Genomic DNA, 15,010 nt, shown 5'->3' on the forward strand with positions numbered 1-15,010 from the left:
AGAACTGAAACATAATTCGTCTTTTCAGCGTCAAGCGATGAGGGAGTCAAGTTGATCCAAGCCAAAATCTTCCTTTCAGGAGCCATCAAGAAGATATCACTCGCAGGCTCCATCTTCTAGATCTAAAGAGAAGACCTACTTGTTCAGATTGCATAAGAAGCACAAGCCGGACACGAATTCCAGGGCTCAGCCCCCCTGGCTATGCCGGGATAGAGGTATCTCCATTGAGGGTTGGAGGTCGGATTCACAATTGATTTCCAAATAGAGAAAGATGACTATGGACCAGTGGGTTCTTCAGGTAGTCAGCAAGGGCTCCTCAATGGAATTTTTTTCCAAAACTGAGCGGACTGGAACCATCCACACTCCGCTCCCCAAAGACCAGATCAAACGGGAAGATCTCTTGAAAGGCCTCTCTACTCTTCTGAGCAGGGGAGCTATTGATCCAGCCCAGAAGGAGGAAGAGGGCCTCGGAGTGTACTTTACTGTATTTCTTGTTCCAAAGTCTTCAGGAGAATTCCATATTGTGACTGATTTGAATAGCCTCAATACCTTTGGTCAGCTACACGAAAAGCCTAGTAGAAGATTTTTCCATTGATTTTGCCCAGTCAATTTTTTTATGACCTAACAGCTAATAGATGCATTTCTCAATACATCACATTGTCACTCATCATTACAGGTTTCTGAGGTTTGCAGTGAACAATCAGCATTGGTAGTTCCAGGTCCTTCCCTACGAGCTGAAATAAGCGCCATTTGTGTTTACGAAAATGATGGCTCGTGAGGTTGCTCATCTTCATCTGCAAGGGATCCTGGTTTTCCTATACCTGGATCACAGGTTGCGTCATACTCCAACGAGGTGGGATCAGGTGTGTATGGCCGTCACTCAGCAAGGTTTTCTCCTCAACATCAACAAATGGCAACTATCTCCATCCGGGGACCGAGTATTTATTGGTGCTTGTTTCAGAAGGGATCTGGGAACGCTTTTTCTCCTGGAATAGAGACTCTTACATCTACACTTGGTGATACAAAGATTTTTGTCTTCTGGGGTGTCTCTCGCCAGTCTTTGTTTGGAAGTTGAGGGACATATGGCAGCATCAGTGTACATGGTTCAGTGGGCAAGACTGCATTTATGCCCCCTTTTATGGCATCTCAACAGCAGTGGTAATCTACCAGTCATCCTTGGAGCAAGTTGATATCAATGTCGTCAGAAGTAAAGTATCTTGCCTGGTGGCTGGACATGCAGAAACTGGAAAAGGGGGCGACAATGCATCAATATCCTCCCCAGTGGTCATTACAATAGATGCCCGTCAGTTTGGACGGGGTGCAGCACTCTTCAACAAGACATGTCAGTTCAAGTGGCTATTCCTGGAGAGTGGAAGATCTTCAAATTAGAAAGAGATAATGGCAGTATTTTAGGCCCTGAAGTTATTTCACATTGTCCAGTTTCAGAGGAATGTGTTGGTGAAAACAGACACATGGCTACAGGCTCTTGCATAAACCATCAAGGGAGTACACAGTCAAAGTCCCTCAACTCAATGGTGGTTCAATTGAGCAAGTGGGCGGAGAAAAACTTGTCGAACCTCTCAGCAGTGCACTTCAAGGGGATCGACAATGTGATAGCGGACTCACTGAGCAAGCGATTTCCTTCATCACAGGATCTAACTCTCACCAGAATTACTTTCTGGAAAATGTGCAAGGTGCTTGAGGTCCCCCAATCTGCATATCTTTGAAATGAAGGACAATTCACGTCTTCCAATGAGCCTGAAGGGTAGATGAGATGGTTAAAAAGACTGCTTTGTGCCTTCCCTTTATTTACTTTAATTAAGAAAGTTATCTCAAAATTTGTGGAGGAGAGGGGCCATTAAATTCTGGTGGTCCATTATGGGCCTTGGATGCCCTGGTTTTAGTAATGACTGGGACGAGGACAAGGGACGTAGGGGTATGGGAGGATACCAGGAAGTGCTTAATTTGCATCTGTGGTTTACAGTGCTCGACACCAGCAGTTAATTGTACACAGTGGCACTTATGACAGTCTGCCACGTGGTGGCGCTGTTATTCTTATTTCAGAGATTAGCACAACAGTTGTATGTTAATTTACTATGCATTAAAAATGAATGATACCTACCACACAAGCCATTCTTATAGCTTTGGGGGCCTGGAATAATCTTTATTGCTCCACATGTAGGTGTAGTGGTGGTGTAGTGGTAGTGTAGTGGCCAGGGGAAATGGGTGGTGCAAGCTGCAGTGGCCTCCTGGTACTGATAACAGGTGTGTTGTGTTGAACAGTGGCAGCAAAAAGTGGCCTATCAGAAGGGCCACTGCAATTATGTGATTGTGCCGTTGCGGTGATTTTCGCATAATTATAAATTTCCTGCATTTGACACATGATCAATCATCCTCTGCATAATCTGCAGATGTTAACAAAAAAATTGTTTCTAGCTCAAACAGTTCAAAAGTTACTATAAACACAACAACACATGTTGCCATGCAGTGGAAGGCCCTTTGCAAAGGTTGACTGGTCACCTTTATGGAGCTTAGTGCTATATTTGGGTGTTAAACTGGTACTAAAGAGGTGCAACTAATGCCCAAGCAGTGTTAACAAGTTTAAAATTGACTAAACAATGAAGTAATACTATTTTTAAAAATACTGCATAGTGCACCATAATTTTCCATTTCTTGCTGCATAATTTCTCGCCACATAATTTGGTCCTTCGCTGTCGCATAATTCCAGTGGCCCTGCCTATCAGACATGCAGGCGACCAACAACATACATGGTTTAGGCACCCTGTCGGGGGTGTGACGCGCTGAAAAATTCCAGCCACAATATTATCGCCCTCTTTCGGGCTAATTACAAGTTCCGTTAAATACCAATCGCTGCGTCATCGCAATTATAAGCGGTGCAATGTTAGCACACCCGTTAAGTACCAGATGCAATAAAGTTTGGAGCCCTGTTAATTTATGCAAACCTTCTGGAATTTGAAGGGGTGGGGGAGCAGATACTTACTAGGACATGCGGGTTTTAGTGCGCTGAGCTCCAAAATCCACTTTATTCCCATTTACAGGGGAAAACTCGGAATATGAGCTATTTATTGCCCTAGATCCGAACCCCGGGGTGTCAGATTTTATCGGGTGAGGTAACTAACGGACTACCCCTTCAGGGCACTCATAAACAGGCTTTTCCTACCGTAAATCCCTATTACGCTGAGTTCGATCGTTTTTATTTTAAATTGTTTGTGCTGTAATTCTTCTTTCAGCCACAAGAGAGCGCACAGACACCAACATGTTCCACTGAACCGCTGTGCTCTCTTTCAAGAATGACCCAAGTATCCGCTCCGCGTCTTAAACACACACTTGAAAGTTTGCGCTGCCTGCTATTTCACAGTCTGTGGGAAAGCACACATGCTTCTTTCGGGATCAAAGTATATCAGTATGTGTAAACAACAATGATGGGGGCGTGAGGAAACCCATCGGGGAGGGCTGTTGGTTCTGCTGAAACTTGTTGCAAAAGGCCTTCCCACTCCTTGCAACACGCCCACACGGGAACACCTTCCAGATTCCACCCCGGGTTTTACTGCCGGCTTGAGTGAGGGGATTTGATTCAAGGGGCTGATTGCAACTTACTTTTTACGGAACTCTCCCGGGCGGACTGCATTGTGTGCAGATGAGTTGAATAAAGTTGTACAGGGGTTGGAAAGGCTTAGGCCGCACCGCTGCACCCCTGTCCCAGCAGCCAGGGGGACCAGCCCGGCTTCGCTCAATGGTTTCGCATGGATACGGCGTCTCCTTGCAGAAGAGAAGAGGGGGGCGATTCGCAGGACCCCGGAGGGTCCCCGGGCCGGTGAGCGGAGCCAAGAAATGCTTCGTTCTTCCCGGGGCATCCCCCTCCTGAACGAAACCCGGCCACGTTCGTTGCGCCCCCAAGGAGGAAGGAAAGAAGCCACACAGGCTAACTGAAGAACTCAGGAGCGATGAGCGGAAAGCGCGAGGATTTGGGGAAAGAATGTGGATTTTGTAAAATGAGCTGCAGAAACCCCCAGGGTGGGAGCCGGACCCCTGGCAGCTGTCTTCCAGGCAATGCGTGAGGGTTCGGGGCAAAACTATGGTGGATTTTTGGAAGGACGGGGGCAGATCCCGGGATGAGTTGCTTATCACCGAGACCAGAGCTGCAGAAAAGGTTGTCAGACACCCCCACCCGTCACACGGGTGTTGGATGGATTACAATCGAGTTAATGATTGTTGCAAGACACAGAAAATCGGCCTATTTTTGCAAGGATTGTAAAGACACTTTTTTAAACATTGTTGCACGAACAAAAAACATGGATTGTATTACTAAATTTTGTTTTTACTTTTGGATGAAACCGGGTATTTTGTTTTCACATTTTCCTCCCTTGGATTTTGCGTTTCTTTTGCGCTGCACTTGAAAGTGGAGCCCGTGAGAGGTTGGACAGCAGAGGGGGGCTTGTTTTGAACCATGGCAGAGGGGGCGGCCAGAGGGAAATACCGCATCTACAGGAGCGTGTCCTTCAAGCGCCTGGAGATCAGGAGCGCCCAGGGAGCCCCGGCGGAGGGGGTTGGGGAGCCGGAGGGTGTCGCCCGAGCCTTGAGTGAAAAAACTCCCCGGGCTCCTCTCCGCTCTTTGAGTGTGTCCAGAAAGCTGTCCAAAATCTCTACTGCCGGTGCCAGCAGCACTCCCAGCCCGGAGCCCAGGCGGCCAGCCCGCTCCCATTCCCCGTCCGTGAGGCAGTTGTCGGAGCGCTTCAGTGCCGCCCCCCGGGGGGCAGAAGGGCAGCTCCGAGACGGAGGGGTTCATGCTGGAACCTCAGAGCGCAGAGGAGCTCTGGGGGTGTCCCCTGAGACCTCCGCTTCCTGCTCCCCAGGCCCGAGCGAGAAGGCCCGAAGCCCCGAGGGTTCCGTGGATGAGCTGGTCCTGGAGGGCCAGCGCAAGGCGGACCCCAGGGAGCAGAACCCCGAGGCCGCCGCTCACTGGCCCAGCGTCACCGAGATGCGCAAGCTGTTCGGGGAGAGCTTCAGCAGGTACCCCAGGGGCCCCGAGGATGGGAGGGCCCCTGGGCAGCACTGGAGGGATCCCCTGCTAGCGGCCTACCCCGAGCACTCCAAGCACCCCTGGACCGAGGGCACCCCCGGCCACCACAGCTCGGAGGACAGCTTGGCAGGGGCGTCCTCCGCCAGGCGCACGAGCCAAGAAAGTGACAGCAGGCCGCCCTCCAGCAGCAGCACCCCCGAGGGCAGCCTCTGCACCTATGAGCAGGAGCAGAGGGGTGCTGGAAAGCCCAAGCCCCCTCCCCCGCCCCCACGTAGTTGCATCCCCTTCACCCTGAGGGCGCACTCCCTCCCCTGCGCTGTGCCCACCAAGCAGGGGGCCAGGCCGCCGTCGGATGGCTTGCATTCCTGGCATAGCTCTGCCAAGCCACAGGCCTGCCCCTCCCCCACTGCCAATCTGGGGCAGAGCTCCAGCGAGGAAGACCTGCAGAAGAAGGGGTTCCAACTGCACAGAAATGGCACCAGGGTTCGGTCCCTGGATAGGTCCTCGGGCAGCGACGAGGAAGGCCGCTCGCGTGCCCACAGGGAAAGTGCCAGGAAGCGGTCTGTGCGGAGAAAAAAGAAGGGAATGGGTGGCACTAGGGGGGATGAGTCCGATGACAGCGATGAACAAGCCATGATGGACTTTGTAGAAAGGCACCAAAGAAGCCGTGATGGAAGGACCTTGGACCATATCCCACATCACAACGATGCGGTCAAGGCCTCCTTGGTGGCTAAACAATTAGGAACAGACTACAGTGGTGGCAATCTAAATGCCACACTATCCCATGGAACCATTCAAGGTACTCCCATTGTAGGCAGCCTCCAAGGTACCGGGCAGCAGGAGGGCGACAGACCAGTTTTTAGGAGGCCCTCAGACTGTGGAAGCACCTCATCTGCTGGTCCGGTACCTCTTGGCTCAGCATTGCCGATAGTGTCTCGAGTAGCCAAGGTCAACATCCCTCCATTCATGAGCAGCCCTTGCGGCTCGAAGACCGGCAGCAGGTATTCAAGCACTGAGACACTGAAGGACGACGACACAAATTTGGGGTACAGCAGAAGCTTCCAGGATGGTTTTGGAATGTACAGATCTCCAAGCTTTGGCCAAAGTGATAATACTCAAAGGCCGCATGTGCGTCAACGGCCAAAGGTTCCCCCCGAAGTGGTGAAAGTGAAAGCTGAAAGTGCTGGCATAAATCTGCATTGCTGGGCCCCAGGTGAGCCTGAGAACTCAAAGTGCACCAAATCTATGTCCAATCCTGACATAGCGTCAGACACTCTAACTCTGCTGAGCTTCCTCAAATCTGACCTTTCAGAGCTGAAGGTGAAAAGAGAGGGGGGTGAGACCCGCTCTCAAGATCTGGAGACCACCACCGGCAACAGGTATGACAGCGGCCAGGGTTCCTCCGGCCACCCACAATTGGGAAGCGGGAGAAACCAACTTCAGAGCTCAAGCTCTCATCAGTTGGACAGAGGCAGCCGCCCAACACTAAAGGATCTCACGGCAACCTTGCGGCGTGCCAAGTCCTTCACGTATTCAGATAAAGCAGGATCACGCCGATTCTATGTTCAGAGCACCCTGAAGCAAAGCAGTTCCGAGCTCATGCTCGCCAGCACAGAAGATCAGGATGTCCTAAGTGCCCGTGGGGACATGGTACCAAGAACTGAACAAGATCCCTCTCAAGACATAATGCAAGATCAGTATCTCCAGGAGGCGAGGCAAGTCTTCGAAAAGATCAGCCAAATTGGCGCCCAGCATGATTATAACTTTAACACCGAACAAAAGGATGACGGTAAATTAAAAACTGCAGATGAGTTTGTAGAAAGGAGAAATGAGTCTGAAGCAGCACGTTTTGAAGACGAGGATCAGGATTCATATCTAAAGAAGGCCGTTTCGGAGGAAAACTTGTCCTGTGGGAAGTCCATGGAAGAGCTGTCTGGTCATGAATCCAGTCTGACTGACGAAGGGATCGTCACCGAGCCTGAAACAGGCCCTTTTAGTAGTCAGTACAGAGACAGCGATGAGCCGGTCACTGTGTGGACAGTGTCGGGACTCAACACAGCAGAAGAGGAACCACATATTAGCCTCCAGAAAGATTTTTCTTCACTCATACCTCCTGTTAGAACACATCTAGAGAGTGCTTCTGGTGTGGAAGATCTTGCATGTAAAATTGTTCCTCAAGGATCCACTGAAGCACCATTGACGCCAGGCACGATCCGTCGTAGAAGAAAGTTTCCGTCCATTGGCACCAATGGGTCCGATTCCAGCAACGGAGAGTCTAGTGGCGAAACTTATAGATCACTAAGCGACCCAATGCCTCATCGGAGTTGTTCCATTACAGACGATGCCAAGAACTTTTCTGTGGATAGTAACCTCCTTGGGTCTTTGAATTCTAAAGCTGGAATTCCAGAAACTTCAGCTACTGCACTGTCGGAATGCACAGGAAGCGCTGCCAGCGATCTGTCTGTCTGCAGCGATGGAGTGAAAGACTACAACGCTGTCATGAGGAACATTGTTAGTCAACCTGGGGCCATGGACAAAGTGACTGATGAGAAGGGCAATGGTAAAACCATTAAAAAGAAGTCCTTTAGCGATCCAAGTCGCCGTGGCGAGTTGGCCCCAGCAGGCTTCGATGGTCCAAGTGAGCCTATAAATGAAATGGACCAGCCTATCCCGCCTTCAAGCAGTGAACCAATCCTTTCTGAACAAAGGGATGAGTTGGGGGAACTGGAAGAGTTGGGGAAGGTCGCGGTAAAGCTGCGTTCCCAGTCCGAGGATGTCCTGCCCATATGCTCCGGTGATAATGAGGATGAAACGAATCAAAACTTCAGCTTTGACATCAAACTCGCAGATGTTCTGTCCCCAAGAACGGCCAGACGTAGCTCAAAAAAGCGCACAAACAGAGTTACGCAACAGGAAAGTGAAAAAGATGTGGCCTCGACTCCGGGTCTAGCTGGCCTAGGGAGAGCAAGACCGGTGTCCAAGCATGTAAGGAACGCGAGTGAGCCCACTGCCTTTATACCAATCACGTCTCCTCGATCTAGTAGCTTGGGAAACCAAGGTGGCCTTGTTGGTGTGCTTGAGCCATCAAGATTGTCAATTAAGTCCTACCCTGTTCTCCAAGCTCCCTCCCTTGAGGATGTCACCAAGAAGTACATGTTGACTCTCAACTCTACCGACTCGGAGGCCAGTAGCAGTGTGGATATGCCCAGGTCTACACCAGCCACTCCAACCACCACAGAGCCAAAGTTGCTGAGATCTCCCAAGCTTCACGATGAACTCAACGCCAGTGGCGGAAAAGCCAAGCCTTATGTGGTAAGTGCACACAATACACAATGGTTTTCAGTTGATGTGCATGTCTTGTTCGAGTGGTAGACATGACGTTCGAAGTATGTACATGCATTCCTGAAAAATACTGATTTGTCGTCGGTTGTATTGGCTGAAAACTGGCTTTACTTTGGTTTTGTGCATCAATACGACAGTGTTTGTTGTGATGTTTCTGTTGTTGGCATTTTGCAATTAATATGTCTGTGGAGGTGCCTTGGTACAAAGTGCTACTTGTTTGCTGGGGGGATGATGGGGTTGCCTTCACCCTATTGTCAAAGGTTCTATGGTTCATGGTTGACATGGCCAGGTGGTATGAGTTGGCTGGCCTCAGTAAGGGCAATGTTTGTGGTTTTCTTATGGCTGTAGAGACCATGCTTGGCCAATCATGTGGCCATTTCCTGGCAAAAAGTAGGGGCTGTCCAAAAGGGAACCCATTTCGTAATTTCTGTCCACCAGCTAGGCGCCCTTTGCTGGAAAGAAAGACCAAAGTGCAGCTTGGTTCTCCAAGGGAAGGATCTGCGGTGGCCTGATGCCAGGAACAGGGTTGTCGCCAGAGGCATTACTGTTATCCTAGTACGACTCCCAGGAGGACATGGCTGTGTCGCCGCTCAGGCTGCCTTGTTAGCTTATGATTACAATATTGTAAAGAGGTAATTGCACCACCTTAGTGGTAGGAGAGAACTTTCTGCAGTGTATTTGTGTCTTGTAAGCTGTTACACATTCTGTTCTGTGGATGTGTTCCCATCCGTGGCCAAGAAGGTCTGCTTACGTATGCCTGGCTGATAGCAATTTGCAAGCCAGTTCTTTCTATGTTTCAAAAGAGAAACAAGCCTTTAGGAAGACGGGGCAAATAACAACTGTAAATGGAAGGTTTGCGGGCATTCAGTGACAGATATTTAGCAAGGAAAATTAGCAGCAATTCAAAGTTCACTGAATGGAGATTGGTGCACACCCCTGTTACCTTACAAAACATTAATAGCTATTAAATTGCACTTACATTATTTTGTCCCTGCGATTGCCTCGACTTTTCTATTTCTTCAGCTTAACTATTCACTTGGCAAGGCCCTTCCACCCCAGGCACGGCCCTCTACCCCCTTCCCCCCCCCCCCCCCCCCCCCAAGGCACGGCCCTTCCCTCGGGCAAGGCCCCTTTCCTGACATGGCTGTTGCGCTCCAATTGGTTAGATCCAGAGTTACAGCAGTAAAGCTTCACAGTCAAAGTATTGGTTGGCCAAACTAGAGGTGAGACAGTACTCCAGAAGAAATACCCTTCAAATGAATAGATTTTGTTCAATGTGATATTTTGTAAGGAAAGACTGCTATTTGCTAAGCCTGGGTTGGTGTCTCTCACTTGGGTGCTGTTCTCGGATGTATCCTGTGATAGGAACAGACTTTCTCCTTCAGTCTGACGGTGCTGCATTCGCGTTATGTCACATATCAGAAATCACCTGCAGGGATTCTTTGTTTTGGTTACACCAATGTCCTATCCTTTAGGTGAGAGAACTTGCACCTGCGCATCTTCTTAGCTGGACTTCCTCACTTCTCTTTGCTTGGGCCTTAGGACCATCCATATGTCAACCATTGCTATCCCACACACAGATGCCAATTCACCAAGATACAAGGGGTACCCAAGATGACATCAGGCCCCCTTTGACCCTCTGTGATATCACAGGGGGACTCCTTTGCCCATACCTAGTGACCCAACAGTCTTGTATGTGCTCCTGTTGGGCTAGGAGAAAGGCAAGTTGCGAAAACTACAAATTCAGAATTGTGCTTCAGCCTTCAGATTAGGGGTTGCAAGAACCTAGTCACCTGTGTTTAGGCCTAGTTCATGTCCATGACACCCAGAGCTGCTAAGCCACATCCTCTCTACACTGAACAAGAACAAGCTCAGACATGTTTCGCCTGCTTTGGTCTTCCTCAGGTCAGTGTGGGTTGAGTCTATAGAGCAACGGCTGAAAGTCTGTCTCACTTGGAGTTACAACGACCTTCAATGGTTGCCACTGCGATAATTAACAAGCATTGGCAAAGCCAAAAGATCTGGTTTTGGCTGGCAACTTTTGGGTTTTCCAATGTTTGTGAATGTTGTCTTGTAAAACTGTGCAAGGGGACTACTTTGTGTGTATAAGCTCACATTGTGCCAGAGCAGAATACCCTCACTCACAGAGTGATAATCCAATCCCTGAAATGCGTTGATTGTTGATCCTGTGTTCCATGTGGTGGATGGAACAAACACGTGACTGGCAGACTGACAGACCAATGGATGAAGAGAGCTGGCTGAAGGCCACTAGAAGCATATTTATATAGATAATTTTATTAAAATCAAAAGGACTTGGCTAATGCCAGCCATGGATGGTTATCTACACTCTGAGCTTTCATGCCATCACTTTGATGCACTACTGTGTACTTAATTTCTTGATGTCATTTTATGTCACTTTCACATGTCGTGCATCCCCCACACCCTGAGATGCGCTAAGAGCTGGGCAGTAACTCAGGGGCCAAATGTATGAAACAATTTTGCATTCGCAAACAGTGCAAATCGGTAATTTCGCCTGTTTTGTGAATGCAAAATAGCCTTTAAAAATGTATGAAAGGTTTTGTAGTCGCAGTTTTAGGTATTTGCAAAAATTGTGATTACCTAAAATTGCGACTACAAATATGGAATGGCAATTTATGATTCCCTTAGCACATGCACCAAGCATTTTCTAAATGCCAACTGTGCATTTAGGAAATGCTATTACCATCGACTCCAAGTCGACGATAACCATGTGCACATTTTGAAAAATGCACAAACATGCTTTTTAAAAATTGCCATGTAAAGCACACATGAGTGCGCTTTACATGTGCTCATTTTGGGGTGGGACCTTCAGGGCGGCCTTAGGCACCTGGCCACCCTTGCTATTGCTTTACCTAATTTGCAATTACCAATTCAGTAATCGCAAATTAGGTAGTGCAAAACCATTCGTATCCATGGACCTTTAGGCCCTTAAGGACTAAACTAGTCCTAATGCCTATTACCTGATTGCAAATCTTTAGGAATCGCTATTTTCGTACATACCATTTTGCTTTTCTTAAATGGCGATTAACTAAAATTCGCTATTTAAGGAATACAAAATGGATTTTTGATACATGTGGCCCGAAGTTCTTTAATTAAACTCTTCGCGCCTCTCTGGTTCCTTTATTTGTTTAGGTCTGTGAGTGCAAAGAGCGAGTCATGTATTGGACTCTATTAATTGGCGAGTGTACCAGTAGGTCTGTGTTCTCTTTGCACTACCGTTTGCTATCGGAGTGCTCGGGTCATTACCGAGTTATGTTTTTTCTTTAGTTCCCAAAGGATTTGCCGCTCGCAGGTTATCGCCGGGTTCTCTGGCTGGCCGGTGCTTTTGAGAAGGAAGGCGCTATAAATCTAGTCTTGCCGGGCAGTTTCCGCCCTGGATCAGATTAAAAAACATCTGCCATTGTATTGCCCTTTTATGGTTCGGATCTCTCTGCCCTTAAATATTTACAACTTTAAAGGCTTTTTTGTTTGTAAGGGATGTTTTTGGCTGTGCCTGAAGGAAAGGAGGCGGTGTTTCCTGTTTGCTCGTGGGAATGCAGCAGCCCCTGTTAGGGGTGCATGGCATGATGGTTTTTGGTGAAATGGGAAAGCGAGCGGCCTATTTTGGTCCACTGCTGGCCTCCCTGAGCCATGCTGGTTGGTGTTAACAGCACAATGCGCATGCGCCCTGCGACTGCCTGTACCTAGACGTGGGTCTCATCTTAAACCCGAGTGTTGGCCTCGAGCAGATGGGGGGGGGGGGGGGGGTTCGGGCAACTCCTTGAAGAAGAATGCCTGCATAAACCAAGTGACGTCACCATGGCATGTGTGGCGTACGTATCCTGTCTTGTGTGGTTTTAGCCAACAGTACTTTGAAATAAAGTCCATCTGGCCTCAGTATTGTAAATTACAAGCATAGCCACTGGGTATAGGGTAACCACCTGGCATGAGTGCCAATTCAGGACGGTAAGTGTATAAATTCAGGACAAAAATCCAGGACAGAAGGTCAAAATTCAGGACAAAAATCCAGGAAAGAAGGTCAAAATTCAGGACAAAAATCCAGGACAGAAGGTCAAAATTCAGGACATAAACTTCGGGAGAAAGGGTACGTTTTGCAGACACATCAGAGGAAGTTGCGCTGTAGTATGAAAGTAAGTAAATAGACAACCACTTAAGTAGAAGTCAAAATAAGTTTATATTAGGTGGAGACAATCGTGCTCTTTGCGATTTTTCGGTATGCGTGCAGCTTTAAGCAACGGTGCAGGTCTTTCTGTGGTATTTCATATGATAATAATCTATTTACATGGTTGCTGCATTGGGTTGTCCAGTCTGATATTTTGTTTACAACTCGTGCTCCTGAGCAGGCAAGTTTGGGGAGAGAAGTGCTCAGGAAGATCTGCTCGGATAGACTTTGTTTCTAGCATCTCATATCTGAGTGCCATTGTGAGATGTAACGCGGCACGCATAGGTGAACTAAAGGGAGGATTGCTGTGATGAACCCACTATAGGGAATGCATTATGGGTGTTTCAGCAAGTGGGACTTAAAATATGGAATCTGACTTTGCTTATGGGGGCTTCGCAGAGAGTTGCATGAGCCGACAAAAGTCACAAAGGTGCTTTTCCCTGCAGCTTTCTTAAAGAAGGCCCTGTCGATACACTATCACATAGTTTATTTTTGGCACCTTTACTATTGCTACAAACACAATATGCATCTCAAGCACAGCTCATGGCACTATGAGGCTCTCCCTAAAACCTTACACCTAAAACAAAACATGCCAGCATTTACAATTACTAGTGTAACATTCAAGTAGCAGTTGGGTGTCACTCAAAATGTCATGTGCATGATGTATAGATCCTACACATAAGCACACAGCAGCAAATACAGAATAATATAACACATAGGCAAGGGAGTAGTCAGAAAATGTAAATACCTCCCACATTGAACTAAAGCCCTTATGGCACCAAGAAAGCAAAGTAAGACATCACAACCCCCCCCCCCCCCTCCCCAGAAGAGCTCTCTTGTCCAAGGATCTAGCCATTCATCCTTCCATCAAACCCCTGATATCCACCATTTCAAATTTACATTCTGTCATCTATTAATTCTTTCATTCATCATTCAGTCTTTCACCATTCATTCGGTCCTTCCATCTGTGTGCCCATCCATATCCAAACCTTTTCAACCATTTGCAAACCTGTCCACCATCTATCCTTCCATCCATCATTTCACCCATCCATCCATCCACCCTTTCACCCAATCCATCCTTTCACTCATCCATCCACTCTTCCATCCATCCACTCATTCATCCAACCATTTACCCTTTCACACATCCAGCCATACTTTCACTTACTCATCCATCCGCCCAGTCTTTCATTCATCCACCCATTCAACTTTTCACTCATCCATCCATCCTTTCTTCCAGCTCTCCACCCTCCCTTTTACTCATGTATGCATTCTTTCACTCATCCATCTTTACATTCTTCTTTTCACTCATCCATGCACCCATTTGTCCATCCATTCTGCAAATCATTCATCCATGCTTTCACTCATCCATCCATCCTCCCTTTCTCTATCCATTCCCCTTTCACTTAGCCACCCATCCTTCCATGCACCCTTCACCCATCCACTTACTCATCCACTCATGAATCTAGCCATTGACCCTATCTCTCATCCATCCTTTCTCTCACCCACCCTTTCACTCATCTATCCATCCTTTTGTCCATCTACCCTCCCTTTCACTCACTCGTCCATCCTTACATCCACCCTTTCCCTCATCCAGCCATTCATCCTTTCACTTATCAATTCATCAATATATCCATAATTTCTCCCTTCCATCTACCCTTTCACTCATCCATTCATCCTTTCACTAATCCATCCAGCCCTTTACCCATTCCTTCACTTATTCACTCACGTACCTTTTCACATTAATTATGAGCTGAGCTTTGTCTACTGAGTTGCAGATAGAAAAGGCCCATAAATAACTTCATCCCTGCTGTAGTTCCTAAAGCAAGGGATGGGGTGGGTGAGGGTTCACTATTCCCCTTCACATAGGCAATCTGAAAACTTGGAAGTCATGAGTCCTGCATGATGCACAGTGCCAGGACGTGAGGTGACTGTGACATGGTGTTGTATCCAGGGCTTTAAGTGGGATGAAAAAACTGGGGGCTCTTCACGGGCTGCGTCTGATGTAATTAAGGGTGTGGCTTAAAACCCCTAAGCTAAAAATATGTGCTGAGCATAATATGCCGCCCGACTGGTATTTTGCTGTTTCTGTCATTGCATCCAGTAACATTAGACCTACAACAAGCCACGACTATTGGCTTTGTCAATGGATGTTAGTTGCATAAAATAAATAATAAACCAGCAACTATGGCTTCGTTGTATATAATAATAAAAATGCTTCAGCTCTGAAATGATGAGACTGTGTAAGAACTATAATCTCTCTTCTTTTTTTTTTCTTTTAAATATTTTTTATCATTTACTCTTAATTCATACTAGAAAACAAAATAAGACACCATTATTACCCCATTAAAACGCCCACCCACCCCCGCTACACAATTAGAAACCAGAAAATCTAATCACTGGTACCATACCATATATCATAGCAAATT

At 47.6% G+C, this 15,010-nt stretch overlaps 1 protein-coding gene across 1 annotated transcript in view; it reads left to right on the forward strand.

The window, feature by feature from the left end:
• The first annotated feature begins 4,332 nt into the window (after window positions 1-4,332).
• The window catches only part of ARHGEF17 (Rho guanine nucleotide exchange factor 17), a 612,786-nt gene continuing 602,108 nt past the window's right edge, over window positions 4,333-15,010 (forward strand). The window contains exon 1 of the mRNA XM_085623310.1: window positions 4,333-8,353. Within this exon, the coding sequence (XP_085479436.1) occupies window positions 4,469-8,353 (3,885 nt within the window). The 5' untranslated portion in view covers window positions 4,333-4,468. The remainder of the gene's footprint in view (window positions 8,354-15,010) is intronic.

This window comes from Triturus cristatus, chromosome 8 (genome assembly GCF_964204655.1).
Source record: "Triturus cristatus chromosome 8, aTriCri1.1, whole genome shotgun sequence".
NCBI lineage: Eukaryota > Metazoa > Chordata > Amphibia > Caudata > Salamandridae > Triturus > Triturus cristatus.